The following is a 26384-nucleotide window of genomic DNA, read 5'->3' as shown; positions in this document are numbered from 1 at the left end:
ATCCAATTGAAAAGGGAAGTTATTTATAAATCCAATTGAAAATGCATGTATAATAAAGAAAAGGCGGTTAAGAAGTGAACCCCAAATAACTGCAGGAAAAATTAGTAATATAAAGAACCTGTGATCTGTATACACTTTCAATCGACCCTTGTACAGAACAATTGCTCTCCACATATGCGGACTGTGAACTCTCTGCGGTCACTATAAATCCATTTGAAAGTGGAAATGAAAAAGCGGTTAAGAAGTGACCCACAAAAACCTGGAAATTTTCCTGAACATTTTCATTCTAATACCTATAACTACAAGGTCTTAAATTGTCGAACATTTTACACGTAATCAAACCCAATTCTCAACATCCGTCACGTTATGTATGGGAACAGTGTCTACAATTACAAATTCCATGACGTACAAAGGTATAGGGAAATTATGGATAACAGTTATTTAAGTAATTATTTGTTTTTAATTATTTGAAAATCCTCTTTTAAATGTATACCATTTCCTCCTAAGACCTTAAGAAATGTCCTGCATTGGCCTTTCTTCTTAAAGATCTGCCAAGAAAAATTACAATACTCAGTTTAATACAATTTTTGTACCGATATTATTTCCTCAAAAATCATTCATTTAAATAAAATATAAAATGTTTGTTGTTGTTTTGGTTTGGAATAATAAATGAATTCCATTTATTATATGGAAATCCAAGAAAAATCCCAACGTCAATGACACTACAATTTGCCAAAATAAAAAAAAAAAATAAAGAAAAGAAAACACAATATAAGAAAAAATAAAGTAATAACAAAACAAAGAAACAAAACCTTCAACGTTTAGTCATCTTGAATATAATCTGTTGGATTTTTTGCATATTTAATTTTTTTTCGTGTTTTCCACTTCGGAAGATGGAGGATCATTTGCTTGTTCTGAGCTCTCACTGTTAAGAGTATTCTCAATTATATGATGGCTGCTGTTCATTTCTGGTCTGCTGTGGCCTGGCCGGGTCTATGCAGTAGTTCCTGGATTTTTATACCCTTCACCACACTGTGGTACAGTGTATTATGTCTTTGTGCATATGTTTGTAACAGGCAAAAATAATCGAGATAGACCCATGGTTCCTTTTGAGAATATGCATAGAATCACTTTCTGAGTCGATTTACGCATGTCCGTCTGTCCGTCCGTCCGTCTGTCCATGTTAAATTGTAAACATTGGATTGGATGAAATTTGGCATAGGTCACTTATTTGGCCCAAGGACGAACCCTATTGAAATTGGGAAAAATCGGTTCAGATTTAGATATAGCTCCCATATATATATTTAACCGATTTAATGTAAACAGTCCCTATATAACTTTCGATTTGCACGAAATTTAGTACAGCCTAATCATTTAGGTCTAGAATGATGTCTGCCAAGTTTCGTGAAAATCGGTCCAGATTTAGATATAGCTCCCATATATAGTTTCGTCCGATTTCATGTAAATGGTGCCCCAAAGTCCCTATATATCTTTTGATTTGCACGAAATTTGGCATAACGTACTGAATTAAGCCTAGAGTGATGTCTGCCAAGTTTCGTGAAAATCGGTCCAGATTTAGATATAGCTCCCATATATAGTTTCGTCCGATTTCATGTAAATGGTGCCCCAAAGTCTCTATGTATCTTTCGATTTGCACGAAATTTGGCATAACGTACTGAATTGAGTCTAGAATGGTGTCTGCCCAGTTTCAAGAAAATCGGTCCAGATTTAGATATAGCTCCCATATATAGTTTCGTCCGATTTCATGTAAATGGTGCCCCAAAGTCCCTATATATACTTCGATTTGCACGAAATTTGGCATAACGTACTTAATTGGGCCTAGAATGATGTCTGCCAAGTTTCATGAAAATCGGTCCCGATTTAGATATAGCTCACATATATAGTTTCGTCCGATTTAATGTAAATGGGGCCCCAAAGTCCCTATATATCTTTCGATTAGCACGAAATTTGGTACAGCCTAATCATTTAGGTCTAGAATGATGTCTGCCAAGCTCCGTGAAAATCGGTCAAGATTTAGATATAGCTACCATATATAGTTTCGTCCGATTTCATGTAAATTGTGACCAAAATCCATATATATCTTTCGATTTGCACGAAATTTGGCATAACGTACTGAATTGAGCCTAGAGTTATGTCTGCCAAGTTTCGTGAAAATCAGTCCAGATTTAGATATAGCTCCCATATATAGTTTCGTCCGATTTCATGTAAATTGTGCACCAACATCCATATATATCTTTCGATTTGCCCGAAATTTTGCACAACGTACTGAATTGAGCCTAGAGTGATGTCTGCCAAGTTTCGATAAAATCGGTCCATATTTCTATATAGCTCCCACATATAGTTTCGTCCGATTTCATGTAAATGGTTCACCAAAGTCGCTATATATCTTTCGATTTGCACGAAATTTGGCATAACGTACTGAATTGAGCCTAGAGTGATGTCTGCCTTGTTTCGTGAAAATCGGTCCAGATTTAGATATAGCTCCATTTTATTATAGATTGATTTTATGTAATTGACGCACCAAGGAACCAATAGGAACAAAACGTTCTAAAGTTAGTATAACCTAACCTGTGACAAGTTTGTTTGAAATCGCTTAATATGTGGATATAGCTTACATATATTTTTTCGCCCGATATCAAGCAAATTGGGCATCATACTCCTCATGTTAGTCAGATTGACATCAAATTTTGCACAACGTACAAAATTGAGCATAGAATTACGTAGTTGCGTTTTCTAGAAGTACAGACATAGTCAACCGGATGACCTATTTATATTTGTTTGAAGTCGATTTACACACTTTATGGACAAATCTAGGTAGATTCACATTTAGATAAATATCACATATTTTATTTCATCCAATTTCATGTTAATAGTCCTGTTTAATGTACCCATAGTGGTGAAGGGTATCCTAGAGTCGGCCCCGTCCGACTTTACTACTTTCCTTACTGGTTTTTTTTTGCAGAATGTGCATCCTTATTGTATGGCTGCTGGGATAGTATTCTTGTGCTTTACTTTCGTTCGTTTTAAATATAAATAAAGAAATACTTGTAGTAGTTTGTTGCTGCTGATGTTGTGTTTTCCTTGCAAATTTTATTTTTGGTGTGGCACATTTGTTAATCCGCTGTTGTTCTAGTGTATATTGTATTGCTGCTGCAGTCTACAACTATGGAACGCCAAGAAAATATAATAAAAAATACAGCAACAACAACGACAACAAGAAAATAGAAAAAATAGCCCGTTTCTGTAGCAGCGGCAAAAAAGTGGGGAATCCAAAGTGGAATATCCAGACATTCTTCAAGTGGCTCTTTTCAGTGTTGTTTTCATTTTCTTCTTCTTAACATCTCCTTTTTGTTTTGTGTCTCTTGTCTCTGGCAACTTAAGTCGTTTGAAAAATATTCATTAGATTATTTATTCGGATTTCTCGTCCATCTCGTTGTTATTGTCTTTTTTACCCGTTTCTTGCTGTTGTTTTTGTTGTGTCATAGCTATTTTATTCGTTGGCTTGTGTTGGTTGCTCTTCTTTAGCAATGTTTGGCTATTAATATTTTATTTTCACTACTTGACTATGAAGTAGCAAGTAACGGCATTTTATTTTCCTGTTTCCTTTTCTTCGTTTTTTTTTCTGTTTGTATTTCGATTTCTGAGGCAAAACTTCTGCATAACTGTTAGTAATAGGTAGCCGGATTATTATGTTTCTAAGATTTGTTTTCGTTCCTACTTTCTTCTATATCATTTTGGTGTTGTTGTTGGTTTTGAATGAATCTTGGTTTGGTCTGACTCTGACTCTGCTGCTGCTGTTGCTTGTGCATTTCATTTATTTTTAATGAAAAGTCTACAAAATGGCACAAAAAGAGGTTGCATAAATTTATGCTGGTGTTGTATTGAGATTTATACCTCTCCTTCTTCTCCTCCTCCTCCTCATTTAATTTTCTCTTGGGGGGGTTTCTTCTTTATATGTATTGCTGTGAATTTCGAAATTGGATTAAATTTTTATATAATTTTTCTTTTTGAAATAAAAATCTAAAATTTTAATGCAGATTTAGTTAATTGTTGAGAAATAAAGGATTATGTAATTATTGTTATTATTATGGTGTATCAATTTAAATTAATGCAATTTGTGATTTAATAATAAATTGGGTTAGTGTTAATTGTACTATTATTGAATATTATCGGTGAATATAAACAGGTCACTTTAAATACGTTAAATAATTGATAACACAATGAAAACAAAAAATATTGGAAAAGGAGAACTAAAGAAGGTTTATCCAGGTTTGGAGACTTTACCTGGAAAGGTAACCTAATGAGGGGGATAGTATTCCGATTAAAGTCCCATAAAGACCTATAATAGTCTTAGAAAATACAATGTAGTCAATATATTATGTAGTCGACATATATTATGTAGTCGACAAGTTTAACGTTTGCCTTAGCACTAACGTCCTCAGTACGGTTTGACGTACAACCATGTGTTGTGTTTTTCCCAGTGACTTGAAAAATCAATTTATCAAAAAAAAAAGTCCTCTGCTCAAAGACGAAGATCAAGAAGGAAGTCCCAAACCGACGTCTGTGGCTATGAACACTGAAGCCAAATCTCATGTGTCCTACCCTGAATTAAAGATATTCTTGTACCTTTCTTCCAACAGCATACATAAAATACTGCATACAATCTGGCCTTAAAAATTGTTTGTTCTCGTTGGATCCTATTCCATTTTACAATCACTCAAAAAGGGTGGACAAAATTGTTGTAAAAGTTCGAAAGATATTTATAAGTTGGCACAGGTGTAGAATTTTCGGTATATGGTATGAAAGAACCCAATGCAATAAAAGTTGTTCGCGGAAAAATCTCTTCGAAGCAAATGCCCACCGTATTTTCGGCAAATCTGGTCTTGCGGTGGCTACTGCGCTTAAGAAACGTATGAGTGGTACACCGTACATGAAATCTTGGGAGAAGGCGATCATGACAATTGAAACTTTCTCATTTCGGTTCAAGCCAATTGAAGCATCATGGATCTATTAGACAAATACAAAACATCAAAGCATCAAAGGCCAAATCCATCGGAAATTATTCGTTGCTTTTCGAAGAAAATAACCATCTCTTTCTACGGTAATAGTGATCGGTAATACGCCTGTCCCGCTTAAGCAATGTACGAAGGTGTCAATTATGAATGGTACAATATAATTTGTTTGCCACAAGTCATCGGTGAAATTCGACATTCGAACCAAAGAAGACGTGCTCTCAAACCATATGGCTAATCATGGATATACGGCGACAGTTTCCACTGAGCAACGTATGATGGTCCAGAGTCAAGTAAAGTAAAAATTTTGTGCCTGAGGTCCTGAGGTGAGATATTCGAAAATCGAACATGACAATACAGAACGTGTGGCATCTTTTGAATGTGAGCTCTCACACACAGCTCTCACTCCAGAGTTTTTTTTTTTTTGACCGATCGAAATGTGGAATTAATGGGTCAACAGTCGTATAGCGAATTCTTTCTATCCCTAGAAGTGCTGTTGAGGCGTTAGAAAGCCATATGCGACAGTCAGTTTAAATCGCTGGTTGATATTGAAAATAGAATATATATATATATATATATATATTGTTTTGGTGCAGCCCCTTTATCACAATACTGTCCCATTTTCGATAGTAAGAAACTATTTTTAATGGAAGAATCAGTCAAAGGACTTTTCGGGTTCTTAGGAAGTGAAAAATAAATTTCCCAAAAAATATATTTTTACGTTTAGTTTTCCAATCCGAAATATTGCTTGGTTCTGCACTCAGTTATCCACCGAAGTGCTTGCAATGTGGTATTTCAAATTCTATGTGGGCAAAAAAATTTTATTATCATTTATATCCGAAATTTGATATAATTTTCATGAAAAAGTCCCGCTGAATTTTAGGATTTTAGTGGTTTTGGTCTCATTTACAAGCGATATGGCTATAAGTAAGCATTTCGGATTCTCAGAAAAATTTATTTTACATCAATCAATATTTTGGCATGGTCCAATGTAAAGGTTGGAGGCCATAGATGCATTTTCCTATTTATGTGCCTGAAGTTCCGCATTCGGCTATCTTAGAGGTTAAACAGTTTTAAGCAGATAATAATTTTAAATCTTGGTTCATATTTTGACGTATCCTTCATGTAAGGATCATGACCGATATTAGGTATAAACAATAAATACAGCAGAGTGGAGGGTATAACATGTTCAGCTCTGCTGATTGATATATTCAAAACTAGTAATCCTAATGATTCGCATCTGACTTTTCCTTCCATAAAAACTGATCCTTAATATCTCCTTCCATATTGGTTTGAATATATCCTGATACAACCATGTAAATTAATCCCAATTTTGCAACATATTTTGAAGTCATATATTATTTGTCTGTCCTACAACCTCTAGACAAAATGTTGCAAACAAATAAGCAAAAAAACACACACTAAAATAATTACCAGATTTTTATACTTTAATTGCCTTTTGAGTATTTGCATAAAAAACAAAAACTAAACGAGAGAAGAAAAAATACCTCCCTTTAATCTGCATCATCTTTCTGGCTAATTACACTTGAAAATTAAAAACTTTGAATACAACTTGGAAACTAAAACTGCAAAAAAAGCAAAGTAGATGGAAAGGAAAAAGTGGCAAAATCAAGAGTTGTAAGAGAACTCCAACAGTGGCGGTTAAGTCGGAATTATAAATGATAAAAAAAATTTGGGGAGAAAAACAAAATGCCAAAACAATGGAAGAAGAAAAATTAAGGCGACATTGAAAAAAATGAAGACAAACAATGCAACTAAAATATATTGTTATGTACGAGACAAGAAATCTACAATTGTAAAAAAAGGAAAATTCCCACGCACACACACACACTGGTACACACATATTATTTATGTGTACGCTAACATAACTTATATATATAATAGATGGCATTTTGTTATTATTGTGGAGTTCTTTTTTGTGGGTCTTTCCTTACACATTTTTTTTTTTTTTTGGAAATTTTTTTGGCTTTAAGTCCAACTTAATGTAAGTTGGTTTTGTAGTGTGGCTATATCTGTGTTTCCATTTTGGCAGAATTTTTTATTTCATTTTTCTCTCTCTACTGATTTTTATTCAACTGATAATGCAACATTTGTATCTCATGATTTCCTTCATCGTCCTCTTTTCTCATCATTTTTTTGTTACAGATGCACCCATTTGTGCCACAGATCACGATGAACTGTTGGGTGCCCTGAAGCATGAAACGTTGGCGTTAAAATGTGAAGTGGATGCATCACCGCCTGCGGATTCATTTCATTGGACATTTAACTCATCCGGCGAACAAACTGAATTACCAGCACGATTGCATTCAAGCGAAGTAAGTAGTACCCCGGCAATGGATGTCCTTTTTATTTTCTCTATAATTTTATTTACTATATATGGGCAATATTGCCAATTTTTTAACATAGCTGAAGCGGAGGTTCACCCCTTTATAACTCGGGAACTACTTAAGTATATGAAAAAAAGTGAATAGTTTTGAGTTAATTGATCTGTCGTTGCAAACTGTTCATGATATTGACCTCCAAACTTTATTTTGGTGGAAGCTGTGTCTACTTTAATGTAAAAAAATGTGTAAAAACAGGTTGAGGCGAACCAGTTTTTTTATGTTCTCTATCGATTTGTGATTAAGCCACTCATTGCACGGTCTTCGTGTCAAAAGAAAACTAGAAGCCAACAAAATGGGGACTACGCCCCTTATGTTTCATTTTTCAAAATTTTAACTGCATCTACCTTTAAATGATGCTGACATTTTGAAGCTCGATTTTGAGTGTTTTTTTAATTTTACTTCTAGCTTTAATACGCAAACAGGAATTTATAAAAATCGATTATAAGATTATTGTAGTCGCGAATCTGCGTAATTTGATATGTATTTTGTGTATGTAGTATGCACAGCTTCAGAGTAATACTCATCCGAAGGTGCGAATTTTGTGCGATCAAATTTCTAAAAAACCTATTTTTCGGGCCAAATTTTTAGATCTGTCAACTGAATGACATGGGTACCCGCGATCAATAAAGTTTTTTACGTTTCGGATGATATAAAATCTTCTTCGTGAAAATCCATCTACTAGAACGGCGGAAACTGGCCTTCCAAAAACACTAAATTTGGCAAAAAATGTTTTTGAAAATATCGCGGATTTAATTGCGTTTTCTGTGTATCATTTCCGCTTCAATAAATGACCTCATGCGGATTTTGATCTTTTTCGAAAAGAGAACTTTAAAATCTTCAGCCGAAAGAGAAATGTACGCAATTTATCTCAAAAATAGATTTTGCTGACACATCCATGGTTCTTAATGGACCACATTGAAATCGGTATAGATCGATGTATTTTTTAGGGTGCACACCGAAATCGGATGCGCGTTAATGGCATATGGAGTTTTCGGAAATTATTCGCGTTTTACGATTTTTTGGGTACTTCAATGCAACGTGTGGCACATCTTAGCCGTCAAATGAAATTTCGCAAAATATACATGGATTGGAAGATAAACTTCAGTACTTCCTGGAAACCGCATGCGCATCAAATGATTTTGAGAATTACGCGATTTACACGCAATTTAAAATGTATATTTCATAATATTATTTTATTTTAAGATTTATTCCTATTTATAGAATTCTAAGATTTATCGGAAGGGTCTTGATATAATCCGCAAGGCGTATACTTATACACAAAAAGTGATTATTATTATATATGTCAATTTTTCGGCGAAATTCGGGTAAAATAGCAGAATAACTCCAACATTTTTTTCTGAAATTTCTTGTATACATTTAAAAAAATAAATATGATGACATTATTTTTTCGAACCAAAAACAAATAATTTTCCTCAATATCTTGTTTTGTTGTCGCTGTGATTTAGAAACCGCTACACGGACTTGCATGATTTTGATATCATTTGATTCATCATGGTGTTTAGATTATGTAGATATTTTTAAATTAATTTTTAGGTGTGTGTATGTCATTAATAAATTGAAAATATTGATGTAATCTGCTATATTTTTTTATTTTTCTCATATTTCGCGAATATGTGCTACTTTATCGTGATTATTATAATATATTCATATTCATATCTTACGGAGGAAGATATATATCAACGTTTTTGGTCAATATAATAAACGGCGTAATTTTAAGATTTTTTTCTTATGCCCAAAATTAAAACCTCGATAACTTTTGCGCGCATCAACCAAAAATGTGATCGCGAACGGTTTCGGAGTCAGAACATTTTTCTCTATATGTGTGCCAAAAATCATTGATGTGCCACAAAAACAAAAAAGCTGATTTTTTGAAAATGGAATATTAAAAAATTGGCAATATTGCCCATATATGTGTACAATAGATAGATTCCCATGGGGGTTATTATTGCAATTTTTGGGAAGAATAGTAAAAAAAACACATGCATATAAATGCGGGAAGGAAGAATTTTCACAAGAAATTACAGATATTTATATAAATGCGAGAAGGAAGAATTTTCACAAGAAATTACAGATATTTGATGGGAATTTAGTTTTTTTTCTTGTCATTTGATTTATTGGGAAAAACATTGATGTAATTTTGGTAAAACGGAATCTGTATGAAGAAAGTACAACGATATGAAATTTAGATTTGATATTTGCTGTAATAGACAATTTTATAAAAGAAAAAAATATTTTAACAAGTGAAAATATCGTTATATTCTGATTTACCGATTACCAAAGATCAATCAGGATTACCTATTTGGGCTATACTAAAATTATTTGGAGGACCCCTTAAAAATCTAAAATACAAAATTACAGTCAATTCGGTTGTGACCTATCCAAAATGCCCAAAATACCAAATAATGGAAGGTGCGGTTATATAGGGCATATACCAAAATTAAATCCGATATTAATCATTTTTGGTAGAAGAATTGACACACAATGTGAACCATAAATATAAATATATTTACATCCAATTTAATTCATAGATTTTCTAACTCCCAAAATTTCCGAAATTTAAGAGCTACCAATTGGGCATACCCTAAAAAGTTGACCATATTGATAATTTTTAGAAGGATTATTTACTACCTTAAAATACATAATTACAGCCAAGTCGGTTGCAAAATGTGCCCTTACTACTTTATTGTGTTTCCAGGGAATTTTTGGAGGTGTTGTAGACGTCACGACACCCCATCTTCTAATGGAATAAACATTAATAATTTTAAAAACATTAATATTTTTACAAAACCTTTAGCACCCAACGACACTATTTTATTCCGGAACATGAAGAAAAATTCATGGTAAACGATTTTTGGTACCAGAAGCAAAATCGACCCATCCATTCCACTTTGTGATAGTTCAAAATGGCACTGGTTTGAACCGAACGCATTTCATAGTATAAAATGATACGACTTCTCTTTTTCGTTTCTCGAATTTCTCCGTCGACTTCAGGCTGAACCACACACAATATCCTAATTGCCGAGGCAACAGACTATCATTGGCTGCAATGCTCTTATTTCGTCTTTGAAAACCCAGACTGTCGAACGCGGTTTATTAGCGGGCTAATGCGCATATACTCCAAAATTCTTACTAGATCCACAAATACAACTGGAAAAAAAATAATGTTTTATTCCCTTTGCAACCATGCAAAATATCCACAAGCGACCCAAAAAATTTTTTTTTCTCGATCAGGTATCGGTTTGTCCATTGAATCCATGATAGAGCTCGCAATATTAAAAACAGAGATTTAAAATTCTACAAGTATTTTTCTAGTACATCTGGGATGTTTAACATGGAAATGCGATATATTGGTCCATGGTTTGGAAAAGACCAAATATTAGGTTATAATTTGAAGAAAATCTACCTATTAAAATTAACAATACTAGACCGTTTTTAAACTGGATTGAACACGCATTTAAACCGGATTGTATATACTTATTTTGAATTATAATTTCGGTCCGCATTTTGGTATACCTCTTCTATGTATGGGTGTTCCACAATATTCGGTTTTTTGAGACATTTTTTTGACATGTTCTCAATCCAATTGGCTGTAGTTATATACTTTTGGTTGTAATTGAGGGGCAAATTATTTGTATTAAAAATTACCACTTTATATCCATGATCCGCTTCCCACAAAATAGTCACCCCCCTATTATTGTCACTTTGAGGATTTTTAAACGATTTGGCTTTAATTTAATGGTTTGGCTTCTCATTTGGTGTGGGAGTATTTTCTGCTAAAGTGCCTTTTTTATCATTACGAAGTAGTTGCATTTTCCCATTCCGGGAACTTTTTCACAAAAAATATGCAATACGAAGGTCATTTCGGCATATTCAAGGTCCTAGACCAAATTTCCAACCTGGGTGTCTGTATGTTGGTCTTTTGTTTTCTCCTCGCAGCAATTTACCACGACATAGCTCCTTATATCCAAGTCCCGAACGATTTTAGGTATTTTGAATGTCCATCACAGGGTGGAGGGTTTAAAAATGTTGGCCCAGTCGGACTCAACGAAGGTTTTATATGTTCTTTCACTTAAAACAACTGATTTTCTAATCGCAATAAAAATATCAATATAGGGTCTTATACTTCCTGTTGGTGTGGGTATTCTAAATACCTTATAACTCTTGAAAACTGCAATTTAATATTTCAAATGTTCCAGATTTGCACACCAGCACAAACATAAATATTTTTTTCTGGTTATATACACGGTCGTTGCTGCTTTCATTTGCCCTAACTCCATAATTCACAAGGATAACGAAATCCGAACAAAACGATGTGTGTGGCAAGTTGTCGCTACAATTTTATGTTAATTCATTTGCTTTCATTTCCTTGTGGGCAAATAAAAAATAAAAACGAACAAAAACACAAAATAACCACAACAACTAGCAAAAGAAATTAATCATGGACAGGGTGGGGCGGAATATATACGGTAAAAATTAGGAAATATAAATTAAATATAAAATGGGCTAAGGAATAAAATCGTTGTAGAGCTATAATGTAAAGAAAGTTAAACTGGGAAGAGAATACAACCTAAGGCGTATCAATATCAAACTGCAAAAATCATCCTAAAAGTCGTGATAGTCTGGTTATGCTACTTTGTGGGCGAACTGAAGCACAGGGAGTCTATATAGACGATCTGAAGGGCATGTTGTCTCTATAGATGAGTTAATGGGTATGGAGTGTTTATAGGCGAGGTGATAACAGGGATCTTTATGGGCGAGCTGGCAAGGACAAGCAGTATTTTCATACATTACTTTTTCCAAACACAAAATTCGCTCTTAAGATGTTCCTTTATAATGCTTTTTCTTATGTCTGTACAATCTAATAGCTTGGACAGGTGTAAACTTTTGGAAGGACCCCTGACATGTAATCGGATGAAATAAACCGTTATTTAGACATGAACCAAATAATTTCATATCAAAAAATCAGACATATAGTCGGTTTTGTACATTTATATGAAATGGGATACAATTATATATGGGAGCTATATGTACATTAAAATCAGACTTACATTGTGTGGTCGGTGCATCATTTGCAGGAAACCGATCGAAAATATATATTTGCCTTACCCCTCGGCGGACAATGCCATACATTCCCCACTAATAAATAGTTGTTTTTTTTATAAAAACAACAAACTGGGATTAAGCCTGACTATTTTGCAAAAACAAAATACAAATGGTATCCCAAATAACCCGCCAACACTACTGAAGTTGTAGACGAGGCACGGTCATACTGTTTGGTTTATTGCTTTAACTAGCAATACCAACAACAACGTTATGTGCATTCGTCACAAAGTGACGACACATAGCAGTGGGAAATGTATTGTAATTGTCTGTAAATGCCTTGTTGACCACGAAGTCAGGCGCCAACGAAACGAACTTCTCATTGGGGTCGTATCGCTGGTAACGTAAGAACTTCGATTTGTCACAAGAGACATTTGGGTTTGAAAGGTTTTTTGTAAAGAAGCTATTAATAGCTTCTGGGGAGAATATCCCAACAAAAAACTAAGGGAACTGATGAGGATCAGTGGCGAGATCCGAAACTATAGTCTTCCCTGCCTTACCCCTCGGCGGACAATGCCATACATTCCCCACTAATAAATAGTTGTTTTTTTTATAAAAACAACAAACTGGGATTAAGCCTGACTATTTTGCAAAAACAAAATACAAATGGTATCCCAAATAACCCGCCAACACTACTGATATTTTGGATAGATATAAATCTGAACCGCTTCCAACAAAACCAAATACATGTCATTCTATGTTCAATCTGGCACGCTGAGCAAATTTTTGTCTCAATCAGGCAACTATTGGGGTCTTGGTGTGCAACTGTGTAATCGGATAATAATTTTTTTGGGAGCTATATATAAATCTAAATCGATTTTTTATCTCATTTACAAAGTAATATGCCAGGAAAAAATTTGAGTTATTAAAACTTTTTGGAAATATGTGAAAACCCGCAACAGTCATACCCTCTTTAAATATAAATTCCTATTTATTCCCCTTCATTTTTGTCACACCCTGTGTATACACATAGTTTTTAATTCTTCACAACTTTGCTTTAAACTCGAATTCTTATATTATGCAGCCAACAGTAGTTTTGTGGCGGGAGGCAGTATGTATAGTTGTCGCTGTTGTTGTTGATATTGTTTCTGGCATAACGTCATTCAGTTGAACATTCAACAGAATCTAAAAATATAACAAAAAAAAAAACTTAATATTTGCCCGGGTTTGTTTTCATTTTGTAGTTAATGAATAAATCGCGTGTTTTGTTTGAATTTTATTTTAAAGGGATTTCCTTGTTTTTTTACTGTTTTGTGTTTTTGGTCGCCCACTCTTTCTTAATTTCTTACCACGGACTTTTGTATGTTGTTTTATATGCGTGGTTTTAAATATCAAACACAAGAAAAAATAACACCCGGGAAAGACAAAACTTATCCAAAAAGGAATCGGAAACGGAAATGCCATGTTGAGCTAACAACACAACAGCACAATTCTCAAAACTCCTTTCGTTGTTGAGGGGGGTGGAAAAAATTCTTAGAATTAATGGTTATTTGAAATTCAGTTTTTGTTTCGGGTTTCGTTTTTTTTTTATTTTAATTTTTTAGATTTTCATTTTGTCTTTCATTTAATTTTGTTGTTGTTAATTTTGTGTTTTCTTTTTTCTTCTTGTGGGTTGTATATTTTAACCTTTAAGTCAGCTGTGGGTCTGTTAGTAATTGAGAAAATTTAATTAGGAATATACTAATTTCATTATATAATCTGTTGTTGTTGCTTTTTTCTTTCGTCTTCCTCTATTGAAAACAAACTTTGTCTTTTTCTTCATGTTCATTAAAAGTAACCCGGAAATCTTTTGAAAAGAGATTTTTTATTTGATAATTTATTCATAATTTGTATATTAATTATCATTATGCTCTTAACAAAATTTTTATTTAAAATATTCATTTCTCTGTTGTTGTTGTTTATTACATGTTACGAAAAATATTTAAATGAAGTTAGTATGAGATGTTGTTTTTCTTCCTTTTTTGTGTGTGGGTGTGTGTAGACTGTCGCTCAATTGTAATTGTGACGGATATTGTATTTTCTGTCAATGTTCTATTTTCTTGTAATAATTAGTTATCTCAGGAAATTTGAAAAAAAAATATTCTTTCGGGAAAAATGAAACATATTTTCGTAGGAATTTTCATGAAATTTTATTTTATGAGGGTACAAAGTATAAGGAAGGGGAAATCAAATAAAAATGGTCATTATTATTATTATTTTTTTATCGAAAAAATTCATGATTAAAATATTTGCTATAGGCAAATCGAATTTTTGTACTAGGAAATATTAATGGAGATTTTATATCAAGGATCCACAAAAAAATAGAATGCTTCATATTTAAAAAAAAATAATTTTTGATATCTCCCATGTTGCATTATTGTTAATATTTAGTATAACCCCAATTTATATTCTTAATATCTTTATTCCAAAAAAAAAAAAATCAACACCTAAATCAAACCCGTAATTTAAAATTTAGCTAAAAGTAGGTTGATTATTTTGTTTAGATTTGTAATATTGATACAAAAATATTTGCCTAATATTTATGCATCGATTTTGCATTTTTTTTTATTTTTTATTTTATTTATTTATTTATTTTTTTTTTTTGTGGTAAGCCACAACAATAACTTGGCACAGGCATGCAAAATTTTCCAAAGAACAAATATTCCATACGTATTAAAATTCTAAAAATAAAACATAAACAAAACTTATCCAATTCGTATGTATGTATATACCACAAAATTGTTTTGGGGGCATTTAGTTTAATGGCAAACCAACGAAGGCAAGGCAATAACAAAAAAGTAGAATTTTTTCAACAAAAAATCCCATCATTATTTCCCTTGTGATTTTTTGTGCAAATGGGCTCAAAAAAAAAACCCCAAATGAAAATTATAGGAAAATTTACAACACACACTTCTCTATTATTTCATCGATATCGATAGATTAGTTTTTTTTTTTTGTTTTTGTTTTTGAATTGTGAAAAAAACGCATATTAGAATTCTGTTGAAATACAATAGCAGCAACAGCAAACCCTACCTATGTTTAATATTTGTTGTGGAAATTTCCCTAAAGTGCAATTGGAGAGTGGATTAATATAAACACAAACACAAATACACTCTCACACACACACACGTAGGGAGATTATGCGTATGCTATCTCGATGACTGTTAACCAATATTTTTTGAAAAATAAATAACAAAAAAATATATAAAATTGGTATATTAGTGTCGGTGTGTTGTTTGTATTGGTTTGTGTTACCTTAGTTTATTTGTCAAACAAATAGTCAAATTGGGAATAAATTAGAAACAAAAATTGCTATTTAGTTAAATGGGTCAATTTACAAAGTATGGAATTTTTGTGTGGAATCCAATAAATATATATATATGTGAACATATGTATATAAGAGGAGCTAAATTGCTGTATCATATTTACACATACATATACGTATATGTGTACCATATTTTATTTCTAAATTAAAAATATTTGAAAATATATATACATAAATAATATTTAGCAATAATGTTATTCTTAGAAAAAAACCTCAAAATAGTTCACAAGCGATTTTTTTTGTATAGAGTATTTAATTTGTATACAAATATATATAAATATTTTTTTAAATAGGGAAATATCCATAAAAATATTCTTATACCATACAATTATGTGCATATGTTGTTAATATGCAAAAGGAAATAAGATAGAGCCATCTTAAATTTTTCTGAATATACATAAGATCATTTTTGGAGTCGATTTATGGATGTCCGTCTGACTATCTGTAGGCCAAGTATTTTTATATGCAGGGTACAGGACGCATTTAGTATCCAAATGAGATTAAAATTTACATGGCTTTTTTTGCCCAGTAGAATCCTATTTACATTGGAACAACCCCGTTCAGCTTTTCGTATTTATTTTCAGATAATGTAAGCCTCATATTTCTGTCGCATTTCATAAATGTTTTCCAAAGTCTCACTAAAGCCCGATTAATCAAGTGTGTGATATTTTTGATATTTTTGAAATCTGTCTAGATTTAGATATAGCTCTATATATATTTTCGATTTCCTGTATAATCTTTATAGAAGAAGGACTAGGAAACTTTATAGATGAGCTGCAAAACAAAGAGTCTATACAGGCGATGTGAAGATCATGGGTGTCTTTATATACGAGCTGAAAGGTTTGGAGACTATATAGGGGGGCTGAGTTGCAGGGAATGAGGGCGAGCAAAATGACAGGGAGACTATAAAGGCGAGCTGAAGGGCAGGAAACCAATATAGGCAAGCTGAAGGAAAGAGGGTATTTATAAATGAGCAGCAGTTCTGGGAGAATTTATATACGAGCTGCAGACTTGGTTATCTTTATAGACGACATGCAGGACATGAAGTTTTTGTAGGCGAGCTGATGGCCTGGGGGACTGTATGACGAGACGAAGGGCAAGGGGTCAGTATAGATGAGCAGAAAGGCTGTTTTTTATATATGAGCTAAAGGGCAGGGATTTTTTATAGGTGAACTAGAGTGCAGGGAGTCTTTATAGGCGAGCTGAAGTACAGGGATTCTTTAAAGGCGAGTTAAAGGGCAGGGACTCTTTAAAGGCGAGCTGAAGTGCAGGAAGCCTTTATAGGCAAGCTGAAGGACAGAGAGTCTTTGTAAAAGAGCCACAGGCTGGGAGAATTTATATACGAGTAGCAGAGGTGGACAAAATTTTTATATGCGAGCTGAAGGCCTGGGTGACTTCATAGACGACCTGAAGGGCATAGATTCTTTAAAGTCTAGCTGAAGGTCAGGGAGTCTTTATAGGCGACCTGACGGTCAGGTCAGGCGAGCTGAAAGGCTGGTAGTCTTTATAGACGAGCTGAAGGACTGGTAGTCTTTTTAGACGAACTGAAGAGCAGGAAGTCTTTTTAAGCGAGGGATAGGGAGTCTTTATAGGCGTGTTGAAGGGCATAGAGTCCTTATAGACGAGCTGAAGAATTGGGCGCTGAGGGTCAGATAGTCTTTTTAGGCGAGCTGAGAGGCAGGGTGTCTTCACAGAGGAGTGAAGGTCAGGTAGTCTTTATAGGCGAGCTTAATGCCTGCGGGACTTTATAGACGAGCTGAAGGGCAAGGGGTCTATATAGATGAGCTAAAGGGCAAGGAGTCTATATAGATGAGCTGAAGGACTGATAGTCTTTTTAGACGAACTGAAGAGCAGGAAGTCTTTTTAAGCGAGGGGTAGGGAGTCTTTATAGGCGTGGTGAAGGGTATAGAGTTTTTATAGACGAGCTGAAGAATTGGGCGCTGAGGGTCATATAGTGCTTTTAGGCGAGTTGGGAGGCAGGGTGTCTTCATTGAGGAGTGAAGGGTAAGGAGTCTTAGAGGCGAGGTGAAGAACGGTAACTCATTATAGGTGTGCTGAAGAGCAAGCTGAAGGGCAGGAAGTATTTGTCGGCGATCTGAAGGGCAGGAGGTCTTTAAAGGCTAGCTGAAGGGCAGAGACACTTTATAGACGAAAGCCTTTATGGAAGACTCTTTACTAATGATCTAAAGAGCTAGGAAGCTTTATAGGTGAGCTGGAGGCTGGAAATCTTTATAGAGGAATGACGCGTTTTAACTTTTGTTAAAATCGGATCACTACAACTCCCCCATATATATTGTGTTGCCCTGGTTTTTTAATTGGTCACCAAGGGCCTTATGCTAATTCAAATGACTCGAAATTTTATAAACCGCACCGAACTGAGCATGGAATAACGTTTGTTACATTATATTAAAATATGTCAGGATATAGTGTAAATGGTTCGATGTAAAATAAATTTTGCATTGGTGAGATTTACATATAGCACCCTAATATATAATCTTCCGATTTTATCTAAATGTTACACCAAAGTGCTAAGTCTTACGGATAGACATGGAATTTAGCATATATTGGCGAATGACATGTGTATTGGTGGATTGAAGTCGGTTCATATACAGAATGATTAACCAGGGATGCTACGTCTGTACTATCGACAGGCTATTGTTCAAATACAGCCAAAATCATTATAGAGGGCATTCGTGAATGAAATATATTTTGAGGAATACAGGTTTTGTTGTCGTTCTCTGAAAAAACGTCATTATATAGGAGAATTCTATCAGGTCAAGAGATATCATAACGATTACCATATTTTTAACACATTTTGCAAAATGTCTTTGTAGAGGTAATTCGGAGCATTTAGATATTATATAAAAGGAAAAGAATAATAATGGAACCTATCAGCTTTTGAGTAGATCGTAGCAATATTTGTCAGTCGTAGCAATATTTGTCAGTCGTAGCAATATTTCCAAGAAAAAAAAACTACATCTAAGGATATTCAAATTGTTTCAAAAGTCTTCTGAATAACTTCTAGATGGTCTGCTTCGAAAATAATGTATTTTGTGACACTCCAAGAATGAAGAGACATTCTAAGAGTTTTATTCATTCTTTAAACAAATAAAAATACTAATAAGAGACAATCTACAGTTGGTAGAATGTTTTCTGATTCCGAGGCAGAGATATATTTTTGGGAGGTTCCTTATTTTTAATAACGTATTTTTTGTTGGAAGTCCTTCTACGACTTCTACTTTGTTAATGCAAAAAAAAATCATTCAGGTTACTTTCATTTTTATTTGAAACCTCTATGTGAACTATTCTCCAGCATAATTATGTATGAATTCAAATAGAAACGCCACCATATTTCTATTTAAATTCACCACAAGTTCATTGCATATTTCTACACTACATTTATTGACTGGAGTGCAAGTAATACCCTTGAGGTAGAACACTGCACTTGTTGTTAGCAAGAAATATTGGAAATTCTATTGAAAAAACGTTGGCATTCACAAAAAATATTCACAAATTCTATAATTCCTAAAAATTGCCAGATATAACCACTTTTGTGGTACACTATTTTTGCAATATTTTTGTTGTTGTTATATTTTTCCAACATTTTTTTCCGATACACTTGAATATTGAATAACAACACTCATTGGTTTCTCTTTTTTTTTGGGTTGTGTCCCCTTTTGTTTGTATTTCATTTTCAGACTGGCATGTCACGTTTGAACTATACACCCACAACGGATTTGGATTATGGTACAATATCGTGTTGGGCCCGAAATTCCATTGGTGTGCAAAAATCTCCCTGTGTTTTTCAAGTGGTAGCAGCGGGTAAGTACACACATACTCATCACACATACACTAACTATCAAAAAAACACAACATACGCATCATCAAGCTGTGGTAAGAGTTTGTCTGTCTGTCTGTCCGGCCGTCATTCACATGAACTCATGATGTGGATGAGAGTGAACGTTGAACAACTATTCATTTAATTTACTTAACTGTCATTTGAGACCAAAAACTAAAACCGTTGACAACATAAAACTTTAGCAAAATTTCTGTATGTTTTATTTTACCCTGTGTTTTGTTTTTTTTCTTGTTTTATTGCAAACATCAGGTCGTCCATTTCCATTACAAAACTGTTCCATAACCAACCAATCAGCAGATTCTATACAAGTGGATTGCATTGAGGGTTTTGATGGTGGTCTACCACAAAGTTTCATGTTGGAGTTGGTGGAATTAAACAATTTGCGTTTGGCACGAAACATAACATTGCAGGTAAGTTGGCTTTAAATAAAAAAAAAATCTAGCAATCCCACAATAACATACACACATACAAATGTGTATATACATTTCAAATGAAGCTGCACACACACTTACAAATACGAAAAACACAAACTTTGCAAAACAACAATTACACACATGAAAATTGTTTATAATTATTTATTTGTAACAAATATTGCCCATGTATGTGGTCTAAAACACATGTATTAGTATTTTTTGTTGTGTACATGTGTGTGGTTGCAGAATTCTTAAGAAAATTAATATTAGTCCTTGACTATGGATTTTTTTCTTTCCATGCATCTTTTTTTCTTCATCTTCAAATAACTTCCACATCATTAGTTCTTCGTCTTCTCCGTAATGGAGGTGGTGGGTGTTTTGAGGAAATATCCTTTTTCTGGTTGTTGTTTTTGTATATGTGGTTAGTCACAAAAAATATCAATTGCCGAAATTAAAAAAGTTTCTATGAAAAGTTTTTTTTTGTTTTTTGCTCCATTACCAATACCCACACACATGTATATGTAGGTGAGAACAGATATTATATTCATATGAGTAATACTTGATTTTTCTGTGGTAGATTTTTTTCTGCTAAAGTTTTCCATTTCAATAGAAAATAAAGAAAAAACTAACTTTTGTTTATTCAAGATGAAGTTTGGGGTTTTCCTATAATTGTAGAGGAATTAAAGGAAGAAATTTGGCAAATTTCAAATGGAAATAGTTCACGAGTCAATCACTTTATGTCAGAGACCCGATTTAAGGATGTGAGCATATGAAACAGCATTGAAGGGCCTAAGAGTCTATTTTGTCTGATTCGGACTTTAAATTTAAGAAATGAAATTAAGTATATTGATAAAAAATTATTTCTATTGTAAATGTAGTTTTTGTTTTCTTTTACAGAAAGAGAACTTTAAAATATCTTAAATCGATCAACCCAGCTACAGATCTGCTACAGACCATCAGATCAAGAGATTTGAAGAGTATTTTCAAATTGATAACAAAATTTACAATATACTTTGAGAGAGGTAAAGATCGGGTTTATATAAATTCACACCAGCGGAATACTTATTTAAAAGTCTTCTGAATAAGTATCATTGGGTCATTAATAACAAAAAAAAGTTTTTTGGGATCCCTTAGGTTTTTTTATTTAAAAAAAAACAAACATTTAATTTGCTGTCATCCATTTACTCTTTCAAAAGGCTTTTGAAAAACTTCGGGGTGGTTTTCTTCGAAAATATGACCTTTATCGAGATATTCTACAATTAGCAGCATGTTTTCTAACTCCGACGCAGATCTAATGTAGATAGAATACATTTTAAAGTCCCCAATAATTATACTCCTATATTGTCGATAGGTTAGATACATGGAGCAACAGTTCGATCGAACTATTATATACATCCTTCGAAGCCATATATTAGAAGCCAAAGATGTAAAACGTTTATCAATACGGATTAAAAAAAAAAAAAATATATATATATATATATATATATCTTTGTGCATATGTTTGTAACAAGCAAAGAGAAACGAGATAGATACATGGTACCTTTTGAGAATATGCATGGAATCACTTTCTGAGTCGATTTATGCCTGTCCGTCCGTCTTTAGATGTTAAATTGTAAACAAATTACAGGTCGCATTTAGAATCCGATTTGGATGCAATTTGGCACAGCTCACTTTTTCGGCCCAAGGATTATTGCAGCATATATATTTCGTCGAAATTTGTGTCGATTTGCACGAAATTTGGCATAGGGTACTGAATTTGGTCCAGAATGATGTGTGCTAAATTTCGAGAAAATCGTGTCAGGTTTACATATATCTCCCATATATATTTTCATCCGATTTAAGCTAAATGGGGCACCAAAGTCCCTACATATCTTTCGATTTGCACGAAATTAGGCATATGGTACTGAATTAGGTCCAGAATACATATATATTTTCGTCCAATTTAATGTAAATTGTGTACTGAAGACCAAAGTTTGTCCGACCGGCACACAATTTTGTACAATGTACTGAAGTTACTATAATGGAATGTTTTTACGTTGAAGTATTTCTAACAACCTCTTATATATATTTGTTCGCTGATGACAAATTTTTTTCTGTATTTTTATTTACACGGGCCAGTCCGACTTTACTACTTTACTGGTTGAATATTAGGATACTTTCCTCCTCAGCCTAGAAGCCCTGTGTCTAATCTCGACTCCGATTTTGGTAGAAGAATTGAACATATCCTTAGTGGTTCGAAAACAATGTCAATTATTTTCGCCCATGTTTATGAAGATTACTCGAATTGGTGGAGGGTCTTTTGACATCCTACATGTATTTAAAATGCCCTCTGGAGAAGAGTGAGATTTTTATACCGTTTATAATATAATCGGAATTGGTCAGAATTTGATATTTTGCATTGTTATTGGAAAGAACATCTCCTACCAAAAATGTTTCGGGGTAGGCCCCATATTTAACTGTATACATAATTTTCGATTGTTTCCAATTCCACAAATTTTTTTCAACCAAATTGTCATATATCATATATTCTGAGTTGTAATGCTCGGTGGCTAATGTTCCTATCAAAAATTATAAATATCGATCGATCTTTGGGTACAGCCCCTATATAAAGCTCCAACCCTTAATAGGTATTTGTATAATAATAGGCATATTTACCAGCCCAAGTGACTATTTGTTGACATATAATTTAGCACAATTTAGCATTCCGGTACCTTCGTTGGTACACAACTTCTTCTCAAAACATTTTTTACATAGCTCCCTTATAAACGTCATGCATCATTTTCGGTATGTTTAAAGTCCTAGCCTAATTTTCCAACTAGGGTGTTTGTAGTTTTGTTTTCTCCTGACACCAACTTACCACAAAATAGTCTCTATATAAAAATCTCAATCGATTTTAGTTATTTCGAATGTCCACCTTTTTGTAGAGCGTAAAAAACTTCGTCCCAACCGAACGGAAAGCCTTTTTTAGGTGTTTTAATAGGAAATCTATTTATGAGACTTTTGCCCTATTAAATAATTCCATATACTTCCGGACTTCTAATAAAGTAATTTTTCGGATATTTTTGAGAAACCAAAAAAAAATAATAAATAAATCGACAGTTCATTTTATAAACTTGAAGCAACTTACATTAGAAGGAAACCTACAGGGTTAACAAAATCCGGTACAATGTAAACGTACTATAACATTTCATTAAATATTTAATAAGCCACAGAAGGCTGTTCAATAATTGCTAAGTAATTACTTGGCTTTATAATGATTTATGCTAAATGTATGCGTGCATGTGTGTGTGTGAAAGTTTGCTCAACTCAATTTTGCAAATCTTATGACAACCAAGTCTAGTCTACAAAATTGACACATTTTCATGTAGCGTCGTTCACAGTGAAGAATGATATATGTATCTAAGGACATCCTTAAAAATATCCCGTGAATCTGGGATGTAGACTTACAGGAAAAGTCAACACATGATAAGTTTTCCTAACTTAGAGGCAGCACACACACATTGTCACACACTCCCATAGGAAATTTTATATATTTATCTATTGTGACAAATTTACATAGATTTTTAGAAGTGCATACAGGGCTATTAGGTATAGGGTTGCCAAAGGAATACATTTAATGGGGAAATAAAAAAGAAATAAATTCTAAGTGAGTAATCCTGTCGTATTAAATTTCAAAAATTAAAAATCTGGACACAATATATATATATATATATATATATATTTCTTAGGCCACAATGGCTTCGACACTGAAAATTTTAACTCCCAATTGATTTGTCTTTATTAAAATAGACTAGATTCGAAACCGGTCCTCAAGATCTTATACACCTCACTCCGATATATCTTATTTCTAAGCAAACTTTCCCTGCTCCTTGGCAACCCTTCAATCATTATATCACACGAGAGTATGCCCATGATATATGAAGTCTAACAAACACTTATAAACCTTCACGTATCCTAGAGAAATATGTGCGAGGAAGACAAATGAATAATGTTATACTATATTCAAAGTAATTGTGTGTGTACGTATAGTATGTATGTGTGAGTAACTTAGAGTATCTACTTCGTTTTTATCTGCATATACGTGAAATGTTACAATGTCAACAAAGTTAAGAACGTTTTTCCTGTTCAACAGGAATCCAGTAACATATGAAGGCAAAAACAACAAAAACGAAAAAGAAGCATATATAAATGAACGAAAAAAACCTTTGGCAAGACAAGACAAGGCACTCATCTCCAATTTAAAATAATAACTTGAGCTATCTACCCTGAAGAAATTGACTTTAAACTTTATGTCCTGGAAATGATGTAGTCATTGTTTTTAGGTTTCGTTTCCTAACAGCAAACAACACAGAGATGAGAAAAAAGAAACGAACGAATTGCAAAGTATAGAAAAGAGATTGTTGCAGTAATAATAGGAAAGGAAAGGAGAAAAAATGGGTAGCAGAAAAAAGGCCTGGGTGAAAGCAAAGTTTTATTGTTTATAATTTCTTTTAAACTGCCTGGAAAAAATGACTGTAACAAAGTTTCATTTCTTTTACTTCGTTTGAGTGCTCGTCTTCGTCGTGTTTTTGTTCATGCCTTACAACAAAATGAAATTAGAGAAAAACGTGCCTCTATTAGTCATGTCTTGTGAACGGGAGGAAAAAGTGTCCCCTTTCTTTCTTCCTTTGATATGGGTGCTTGTTCTTCCGCTCCTTTTTCTTTTGTTGGAAGCCATAAAATATAAATAAATAAATTTTCTAGTTTCTGCAAGCGCAAACTTTTTTTATTGAATTTTTAACAATGTTTTGGTGTTTTTTTTCTTTTTTGTATCATACTTTCAGCACACAACAAGTCCGGTTACATTTTTTATTGACAACTTGGATCCCTTGGCCACATATCGTATGATCATTTTTGCCGTTAACGCCAAAGGACGTTCAGAGCCAATTATAATTGATGATATTAATTTTAAAGGTGTTGCTAAATATACAGGTAAGTATTGATGGGGGTGTAGTTTAATGACAAAAAACAAAAGAAGAATTATTGAAAACAATTTTAGGATATTAGGAAATTAGGATACATTAAATGTTATGTCTTTCATTTCCGAGGAGAAATAACTGAAGCAAAAATATTTAATATTCAAGTTGAATCGAATGTCTTGATTGTGTAGATTGAATTTTTTATTAACAATTTTAAAAATTAACCGACCATTACTGTAGATATATGACATTTCGAGATGTTTATTTAACAAAAAATATATTTTCCCCCTCCCTCATCTTCCCACCATCGTAGGACCTAAATTATAGCGGATTCTAATATTGCATTAAATTATAAACTTTGAGATTAAAATTAAAATTTCAATAACCCAAAGAAGGCTGTTTAATAAATGCTAAGTAATTACTCGGCTTTGATTTCCACTAAGTGTATGTGTGAGACAAGTTGCTCAACTTAGCAAATCTTATGACAACCAATTCTAGTCCTCAAGTGAGTTCATAGCGTTTCGGTTCATAAAAATATGACACATTCCAAGTAAAAACGATTTTGAATTCGTACGAGCAGAACTTTTAATACCCCACACCATAAATTGGACATTCAATACCTCAAATTTACCAGGACATAAATTACTGTCAGGAGAAAACCGAATTCCCAACTACAGACAGAACGAATTGCGTATCGTAAATGACGCCTTATATTTGTATGGGTGCTATGTAGAATTATGGGCATGGATATTGCAATTGTTATGTAAAGAATTTGTTTTCACAAAGGTCCCGAAATACAAATTAAAACCACCTCGTAATGCTAAATCATCTATAAAAGTGATTTATCTTTAAATGGAGGCTATGCCCAAAAATCGACCGATATTTATAATTTTTGGTAGGAAGATTTGAAATTCGGTTGAAAACATCTCTGAAATACCAAAAATTTAACTCCAACTACAAGTTTAGAGCCAATTTTATTGAAAAACATGCCAAAATTACCGAAATTACCTTTATATGAAGGTTGCCCTGAAACTTGGGCCAATATTGATAATTTTGGGTACGTAGGTTTTCTACCCAAATGAAAATACAAAATTACACTCTAAAAATACTAAAATTTGGAAGACCAATATTTATATTTTTAGTGGAACTAGGTAGGTACTACCCAGCCATAACCCAAAGTGCTGAAACTCGCGCCAAAAATCGTTTAAATACCGGATATTTGCGGGTACCTTCATATAGGGATACACGAATATTGGACGTTGATAATTTTTGGTAGGAAGTTTGCATTCCA

General features: G+C 33.3%; 1 protein-coding gene across 1 annotated transcript in view; it reads left to right on the top strand.

Annotated features, from left to right (window-relative positions):
* The window catches only part of LOC133338491 (neural cell adhesion molecule 2), a gene marked incomplete at its 5' end in the record, with an annotated part of 112518 nt that overhangs the window by 67375 nt on the left and 18759 nt on the right, over positions 1 to 26384 (top strand). Inside the window, 4 exons of the mRNA XM_061546659.1 lie at positions 7200 to 7369; positions 19562 to 19685; positions 19972 to 20132; positions 24959 to 25106. Of these exons, the coding sequence (XP_061402643.1) occupies positions 7200 to 7369; positions 19562 to 19685; positions 19972 to 20132; positions 24959 to 25106 (603 nt within the window). The remainder of the gene's footprint in view (positions 1 to 7199; positions 7370 to 19561; positions 19686 to 19971; positions 20133 to 24958; positions 25107 to 26384) is intronic.

The sequence above is a fragment of the Musca vetustissima genome, unplaced genomic scaffold (assembly GCF_032173495.1).
Source record: "Musca vetustissima isolate MV318-11 ecotype Yass unplaced genomic scaffold, APGP_CSIRO_Mvet_v1 utg3607, whole genome shotgun sequence".
NCBI lineage: Eukaryota > Metazoa > Arthropoda > Insecta > Diptera > Muscidae > Musca > Musca vetustissima.
The sequence above is the reverse complement of the archived record's forward strand: the minus strand, read 5'-3'. Positions and strand labels throughout refer to the sequence as shown.